This window comes from Anopheles coluzzii, chromosome 3 (assembly GCF_943734685.1).
Source record: "Anopheles coluzzii chromosome 3, AcolN3, whole genome shotgun sequence".
Taxonomy (NCBI): Eukaryota; Metazoa; Arthropoda; class Insecta; order Diptera; family Culicidae; genus Anopheles; species Anopheles coluzzii.
Window position 1 is genome coordinate 91,240,168 of NC_064671.1, and position 8,104 is coordinate 91,248,271.

The following is an 8,104-nucleotide window of genomic DNA, read 5'->3' on the forward strand; positions in this document are numbered from 1 at the left end:
CGTGCGCCTGGTTGTTCTATTCTGTTGTGGCGCAGCGCTCTAAAATGCGTGCGTAACGTGTGGGAAGTAGATGCATATGCTGGGGAACCTCTTTTAAATTATTTATTAATTCGGATGGTTGATTGTACATGTAAAAATAGTACAATTAATGGTCTTCTATTTTGTAATTATATTAGTTTTGTACTATTGCTAAAATTCGTGCTAAACATATTTATTCGAAAATTACTCTATTGATGTTTTCTTCTGTTTTTTATTACACTGCTGTTAGCAACATGTCGATTTATAAACATTCTCATTCATTTATTCCAGTAGCTTATGACCATTCAATATAGCCCATGCAATAAAAGGCCACTAATCAGCCTCGCAACAGTTAATACCGAATCAATATAATAAACATCCCACGGATCGGATGTAAACATGTGCAGTTCCGTTTGCAATTCCGTTTGCAACCATTTTCCACTGAAATAACGACAATCAGTGCATCGGCCGCGTGACGTCGACCAGAACTGCCTCCAAGCCAGCCGCCGCGCATAAACACCATCGCTTCCTGTCTGCCGGCGTCACTCCGAAACGGACTGTGACTGTGTCGATTGATGGAGAACACTTTCCCTGTGGTTGGACATACGCCGCCCGCAACACTATTTTAGTGTTTGGCCAATGTCCCCGCTGCCCTAACAAAGAGTGGTTCTGTCTATCGTTGCGGATGTGTCTACGTTTGTGCATGCTGATGAAAACACGATCTGCAGCTGCACCGACCGCATCCAGAACAATTTCATAGGTCAACGTACTAGTGTGCAGCAGGCGGTGCAAGCTTAGTCATAGTTATTTTGTCGGTTCGGTGTGCTTAGTCATCCACTGGGTCAGATAATTAGTGTGACATTCTGCAGTGTGGATGAAGTTATTTTGCTTGCAGATCACACTGACACAGAATTTCCGCTGATGCACGCGTGTGATAGTTGAGCTAAATTAATATTCAAACAAACAAATGCTTTGCGCAGCAGGAGCACGCAATGCGGAGGCATGTGTGCACAGTGAAGCAAAAGCAAAACTGTAATCACTTTCAGTCATGCTAACGGCGCAAAGCGTTTCCTTTTTTTTACATTTATTTTACAATTTTAAAGATCGCGTAAAGAGTAGTAGAAAGAGTATAATTTGAAAATGCACTGACCACGTGCAATTTCAAATTGAGCAACAGATTGCGCAACAAAAAGCGCCCAAATGTATGCAATTGGCCCAGCACGGGAATACATCACCGTGGTAGGTTGGCATGAACACATTCCGCCAGTAAATTGAGTTATTTTACGTTATTTTAAAACAACTTATAAAAATATAACAATCAAAAAAATAACTGAAAGCACCCATTTTTAAAAAGATTTGATTCGGACCTTTTCAGTACACAAAAATATATTTACACAAAAAAAACAATTTCCCCATAATGACCACCAAAGCTCCCACTATCCGCCCACTGTTTGTTTACATCGCGCAAAACAACGTGCTACTGACAGTTTCGTGCTACACTGCCGGCATTTTCCAGTCGTAAAGTGAACATTTTACCTCGCAACTAGAAAATAAGCACGAAAAAGTTAGTTCAATCATTCCTCCGCTCAGCATGGCATCCGCCAACATGCAGTTCGATGCCGCCGTCGGCGGGACGGTGCAGCTGCCGACCCGCGTGGACCAGCTCCAGTTTGCCGAGAGCCGCACGGAGGAGGTGTTCCAGATGCTGCTCACGATGAACAGCGGCTCGAACCAGCGGAAGCTGATGCACCAGTCCCTGCCGTGCCATATGCGCCGGCGGGCGATGTCGTACAATGTGCGACGGTTGCCGCGCCGGTTCCGCCAGGTGCATACGGCCCAGTTCAACAAGAGCGGCGTGTCGGAGAAGAAAAAGCGCCCGTCGCGCCGGTACCGCCGCAAGCCGACCAATCTGCTGAGGGAGTACGAGCGCCGGAAGCGCGCGTTCGTGTGGCTGGAGACGCACGTGTGGCACGCGAAGCGGTTCCACATGACGTCGCGCTGGGGCTACAAGCTGCCGCTGGCACCGTGCAGCAAGGGCTACCGGTCGAGCTATCGGGCGAGCTCGAAGCACTGCCTGGTGCACGATCTATCGTACGAGGGGTGTGTGGAGGTGAGCGGCGAGGAGACCCAGCTGAAGGAAGGTTTCCGGCGGCTGTGCAGCGAGCGCGTGGGTCTTACGCTGGCGGCCAAGGCGTTCACGGCCGGCGATCGGGCTGGGTACGTGTGGCTGTACCGGGACGGGGCCTATCCGTACGGTTGCTTGGGCCGCGTGCGGTTCGTGTGGCGTGCCAGTGGAAGTACCAACTTGCAGGAAAACCGTCGCTCGGTTTGGATCTTTGCACATCCAACGTATTACCGACAGGTGGTGGAACAGTTGGTGAAGGTATTCCAGCTCAAAAATGCTCTCCGCGACACGAACGACACCATCGAAGACATTACGAGAAACCCGGCCGATATTCGCTGCCCGCGCTATCGCTCCGAAAAGACGGGAGTGGAGGTGGTCGAGCTGAAGGACACACTCAATCGGTTTCATCTTGCAGGGCCACTTTCTCATGCAACGATTGTGAAAACGTTTAATCTGTATAAACCACCCGCGACACAACCGTCTTCGACCGAAGCGCACCGGACGTGGTACCACGATTTCCTCGACAGCAAACCAAAGTACAGCAAAATGCTTGCCCAGCAGGCGAACTACTGGCAGGAGCTGAAGGGTCTGACCTCACCGGGGGAACTGAGTCCGGGCGAGGTGATCGCTCTGCTCGTGCAGGATCCACGGCTCAACCGGCCGCTGAAGCGCTCCAAAGCACTGCCCCAGGTGCCGGCTCTGTACGACTTCTCGCAGTCCCATCTGCAGGACCCGGCCGTACAGCCGCGCGCGATAAGAAGCTTCAGCCCGCTGTGGGACGAATCGATCCGCAACCGTGTCAGCGGCGAGATGAAGTCGACCCACGAGCTGAGTGTGATGCGCAGTGTCGAAACGCTCGTCGCCGGCGAGCTCTGCCGCTCGGAAATGGCCCTCCAGCCGCTGCCTGTGCTGCTGCTGCAAAATTCCGGCTCGCAGGACGCCGCCTACAAGCGGCTCGGGTACGGTGCCGGCTGGGAGCTGATCGTGCCGGCCGGGTACGGGCTGGCCGTGTGGCACTCGCTCGTAATGTGGGGCGCCCGCCCCGTCGGCCAGCTGCAGCTGGACATGCTGGAGCTCGAGACGGGCATCGATCGGACCGGCGTGCCGGATACGGTGCTCGGGCAGGAGGAAGCAAGCCGCCGGCATGCGGAAGCGCTGAGCAAATACTTCCACCGCCCATCCAACAAGCGAGTCAACTACACGAAGCTAGCAATTGCCTCCCCCTTCCTCTGCCCCTGGACGCAGCTCGTGCAGGAGTGGAACAAAGCGTCCGACGGTCCACTGCCGTTCTTCGTCCTGCGGGATCAGGAAGCGCTGGCAAAGCTACGGCTCGCCCTCGAACGCAAATTCAACGTCCATTCGATCGGCCTACCGCCGGCCGCGCTCATCCCCGTGCTGCTGACGCTGAAAACACGCGGCAATCCGGGCGACAATGCGCTGATCTGCTTACCGCTGCGCACCGACTTCCGCACCAACAGGCAGAACCGGCTCGCGACCGTGCACGGTCCGGTGTACGTGGAACCGGCCCACCCGGACCCGCACGGCAAGGAGCGAACGGTGCTCCGGGCACAACACTTGAAAACGCTCAAGCGGCTGCGCAACCGAAGAGTGCGGCAGAAACGGCGGCTACAGCGGGCCAACCCGGGCGTGCTGGTGCGCATCCCGCCGGCGAACAATCGGGCGCTGGTGGAGCAGCAGCTGAAGCGCATGGCCGACCTGTGGCTGCCCGCTACGCCGGCCACAGTGCGCCAGCAGTGCAGCCGGGAGTGTTTCGGGTACGTGACGCAGGCCGGCTTCAGCCTGTCGGAGGGTGGCGTCAACGGGATCGGCTACGTGACGGCGAGGGGGCTGGAGAAGCTGTTCAAGATCTGCACCAAGGGCACGGTGAAGGTGCTGGTAAGGGGGACACGCACCAGGGGGTACCGATTCGCCACAATTCGGCTCGCTGGTTGAATGGGGGGGGGGGGAGGGAAGGGATTAGTGCTAAAACGAACGAACGTGCCTAAAGCGGATGATGTACCGGGGAACACCGAAAATGGGTTAGAATAAAACGATCATTTGAATATCGCAACGGACGATTCGGGATTTCGAAGTTTTTGTTTTTGTTAACCTAAAATATATTATTAAATCTCTTGCAGTGTTTTTTTTTTGTTTTAGCACACCGGCTCCAGAATACATGTGTAGTTGTAGCTGAGTAGTACATACGGGATTGCGCCGCCCTTGTGGTAGCCTCTTTCGCACCCTCTCTTCTCGCTTGCATGGTGTTTCATGTTTTCTTAACTTAACGTCCGCTCGGTCTTGTCGGAACAGTCTGAAGTGGCACTAACTCTTTCAGCCCCTTTCAGAGGGGAGTGGGCGCAAATTTTAAATATTGGTATTTAGTGCGGTTTCCAAACGCGGAAAGATATCTGAAGCCGTGGATTTCTAGGTTTTATAGGGCTTATCGGTTCTTGTATGGCGCTCCACCTTTACAAAGAACATGTATTTGCTCATTGTCTTTATGTTGCTGTGATTGGTGATTAATTTGTTTGCTCTCTCTCTCTCTGCTTTTGATTATCAATCAATCATCCTACCACGACGAGCTGGCCACAGTGTTGTGTGGTGCTAAAATCTGCTTTTATTGGATATTTAGGTAAGAAATAAAACAAGGAAAAGCAAACGAAAACTCTCAACTCTCGAAAGGAAAAGGGTTTGGACGAAAATCTAGTTTGCAAGAAGAAACACTGTCTCACTAATACTAATCCGGCCGGTTCCAGGTTCTTCCTCTCCATAGCGTCCGTAGCTGACTAAAGGAAAATGAAAAGTTTAACTTTTTCCATCGCTCTGTGTTGGTGGTGTGGTGAGACGCCAACGTGCTCTTGTATACGTTTGCCCTCCTTTCAAAGGATTTCAATACTTTGCGTCCTCTGCTAGTTGCATTCAATTACATTCCCTTTTGGTGTGTGTGTGTGTATACTCTCTCTTCCCTTTGTTGTTGCTAGTCATCTAAAACCGCAAATGGCCAACGTCTACTCAAATGCTAGTTGTAGTAATATAGGTAGTCTCAACAATGCGAATCACTCTTGTGTTCATTCGTCTCGCTCTTCACAATTTACCCTGTTTTTTTGCTTCAATTGGGTCATTCTGGGGGGACTTTTCTACCTTTTAAACGTCTCAAGCAAGAAGGGGTAAACGAACGTGTCAACGCTTCTGCCCCCGGGTGTTACCTTCAAAAATATTGCATGAAAAGGGCGTGTGTTTTAGAGCAAGTGGGTGTGTGTTTTTATGTGTTTTTAAACATTGACTCAGTTTCTGTATTGTTTTGCAGTCCACATGTCTAGGATAGTTTAACGTTCATCATTTGGCTTTGCATCGCTTATCAGCCTCCCTTTTCTTTTCGCGTTTTTTGCTTTATGATTGCTTTCACTACGCACACGATTGCCCGCGGGAAGGACGCGCCGTGGGGGGCGGCTGCCGTATTTTTTAAATATTGCATGCGTACTACTACTGCTGCTGCTGCGAGTAATGCTTAGAATTCGTGCCAATTAGCTCCTTCCGAGATGGAATAAATTACAATTATTGTTTTACTTGATTTTTATGCGTCACCCCACGCCATTCGTTTGCCAAAGATACTACCGTTCTCCACTCCAACTGCTAAGTAATAGTTTCTAACTCGCAAATATTATCACCCTCCCGCCTCTCTTTACGTACGGTTTTTTTGTTTGTTTTCTGACGAATGTAAGCGAATTGCAGCATTTGGAGCGTTTAGTAGAGCCGCATCGGGGTGTCGGCTTGAGCCGCTTCACTGGCGAGGAACATGATCGTCGATGAATTTCTGCAAAGCAAAAAACAATAAAAACAATCAGACGCTCTTCTGGCGGAATGAGTGAATTTGACCTTCCTACCTTCATGTCGCTCAATTCGGCATCGCAGGAACTGTGCCCCAGTCCCTGGTACGTTTGAAAGTGCGAGTTTTTCATGAACGACTTCAACACACTGGACGATAATTGACCAAACTTGTAGAACACGATCGGATCACAGTCACCGTGGCACTGCAGGACCTGGCAGGTGGAATATTTCAACGTTAATGAAACGGGTTCAACGCATTCTTCCACCCCGTCGCTCACTTACCGGCACCGTATCCGGACACTTTCGCACGCTCGGGAAGCTTTTGTGCAGCGGCAGCCAGCAGGACAGGGCCATCACACCGGCCAGCGGTTCGGCGAACGTCAGGCCGGCGTACAGCGCGAGCGCACCGCCCTGCGAGAACCCGCCGAGCATGATCCGGTTCGACAAAATGCCCGCCTTCATCTCGCTCTGGATCAGCTCGTGCACGTACCGGGTCGCCTTCTTGATGCCCTCCTCGTCCTCCGGGTCGCTGATCGAGATGGACTTCAGGTCGAACCACGAGTTCAGCCGAAAGCCGCCGTTCATCGTAACCGGCATGTTCGGTGCGGTCGGGCAGATCACCTTCATGTCGGGCGTACGGAGCGCTCCCATCGATGTGGCCCATCCATGGCTGAAAACGGGGACAGAATTGTTTCAGTAAACCGAAACACCAGCACGGCCTTAAAAGCCCCATTTACGGAACCGTGTCGTTGACCCAGAGGTCAATTTTCTCCCCCATTTTCCGTTCGTTTTCCCACCAACACGAGGACGGTGTAGGCGATAGTCCACACGGCGCTTTTCCCCCCAAGCGCTGCTGATTAGAGTGACAATGAAATTACATAATTAAATCAATGTGTCCACATACATCGTCGTGGTCGTCGCGGCCTGTGCGAAGCCTTTTAGCGTGAGTGTGCTCTACATGCCCACACACACACACTCACTGAAGGACCCCCATACTCTCCCCGTTGGGTTGGGCTGAAGGTCACTCGGGCTCGAGGAAATGGACCGTCGAGAGTGTAAAAAATGTGTGAAAAATAATTGGAGAGAAGAACGCAGGCCAAAAGGCGTTCATAATGCGCTGCCCGTGGCGCGGCGTTCGGAGGATGGGAAGTAACGTTGGAAAATTGATTTTTCCTTTCCTTCACACCACGGCTATTACACCGTGCATTTTGCCGCACGTTTTAACACACACGCGTTTCCTCCGCTTCTGTGTGCCCCCGTGTGTCGGTGGACAATGCTCTCAGGCGTTGTTTGCTAATCGCTCGTGGGGTAATTTTATTTTTCCCATAGGCACTCGCTCACCCCGGGTGCCACCATCCCTCCCGTCAGTAGTACAAGGTACACCTACCCGGTATCGCCAAGGCCATGAAGGAAGATTAGCTGCAACATAGAAATACAAAGAGAGAGAGAGAGAGGGAGAGAGAAAGAGAAGAAGAAAAAGGGTGCGATAAGCAGCAGGTTCATCAAAACATCGATCGTGGGTAGGGGAGGCATATGTGTTTTGCATGTTGCAGTTTGCTGTGTTTTTTTTCTATTCTTCTACACGGAAGGTAGTGCTGATCCGTGATTAGGCTGTGACAACCCCTCCCACCTCCAACTTACCGTCGAGGTATGCTTCGCGACCGATGGAATGATAACGGGTGCAGCAGCCATTCCGGTGAGGATGCTAGGACGATTTGTTTCGGAACTTGTTCGAATCCTCGAGCACTTTGGATGCTGACGTCGCGCACGGACACTCGGATGCCGGAACACGGGGTTTTTCCTTCCCGAGGGTGTGTGTTTTTCTCGACACGCAAACTTTCACCTTTCACGTTTGGCACGCGGAAAAACTTCACACTCACCACACACGCACACGCACAGACGGGGGGTTTTTCAACTCGCGGGATGCGATGCTGTGAAGAATGACTTTTTCCCTGCAAGACGCACTTGGCTGCTTGGCTCTCGCTCGCTCGCTCTCACTTTTGACCGAACGGCGCGGCTTTTGCTCTGGCTTTTCCGCGAGTTTGGCTTTCCCAAAGTTTTCCCGAACCACCCGACCGGAGTTGACGCACGAAACCGAGTTTGCCGATTTGTTGGAAACAAACGGGATGACAG

The 8,104-nt window shown here is 51.7% G+C and overlaps 2 protein-coding genes across 2 annotated transcripts; one reads left to right on the top strand and one right to left on the bottom strand.

Annotated features, from left to right (window-relative positions):
- Positions 1–358: 358 nt before the first annotated feature.
- On the top strand, positions 359–4,228 carry LOC120956639 (ribonucleases P/MRP protein subunit POP1). The gene has a single exon (XM_040378281.2). It carries the CDS (start codon positions 1,610–1,612, stop codon positions 4,094–4,096), a length of 2,487 nt encoding a protein of 828 aa, XP_040234215.2. The 5' UTR covers positions 359–1,609; the 3' UTR covers positions 4,097–4,228.
- Positions 4,222–8,101, bottom strand: LOC120956640 (acyl-protein thioesterase 1). The gene is made up of 5 exons (XM_040378282.2): positions 7,613–8,101; positions 7,359–7,390; positions 6,254–6,641; positions 6,028–6,183; positions 4,222–5,957 (listed from the first exon to the last, which is right to left on the bottom strand). Exons 1-5 carry the CDS (start codon positions 7,661–7,663, stop codon positions 5,925–5,927), a joined length of 660 nt encoding a protein of 219 aa, XP_040234216.1. The 5' UTR covers positions 7,664–8,101; the 3' UTR covers positions 4,222–5,924.
- Positions 8,102–8,104: the final 3 nt, after the last annotated feature.

Bases quoted from the DNA above. Each gene is read 5' to 3' on its own strand.
- LOC120956640 (XM_040378282.2), bottom strand. From the start codon at position 7,663: ATGGCTGCTGCACCCGTTATCATTCCATCGGTCGCGAAGCATACCTCG. The intron at 6,184-6,253 runs GTAAGTGAGCGA...TCCACCTGCCAG, and splicing joins AGTGTCCGGATACGGTGCCG to GTCCTGCAGTGCCACGGTGA. The intron at 5,958-6,027 runs GTAGGAAGGTCA...TTTGCTTTGCAG, and splicing joins CCGAATTGAGCGACATGAAG to AAATTCATCGACGATCATGT.
- LOC120956639 (XM_040378281.2), top strand. From the start codon at position 1,610: ATGGCATCCGCCAACATGCAGTTCGATGCCGCCGTCGGCGGGACGGTG.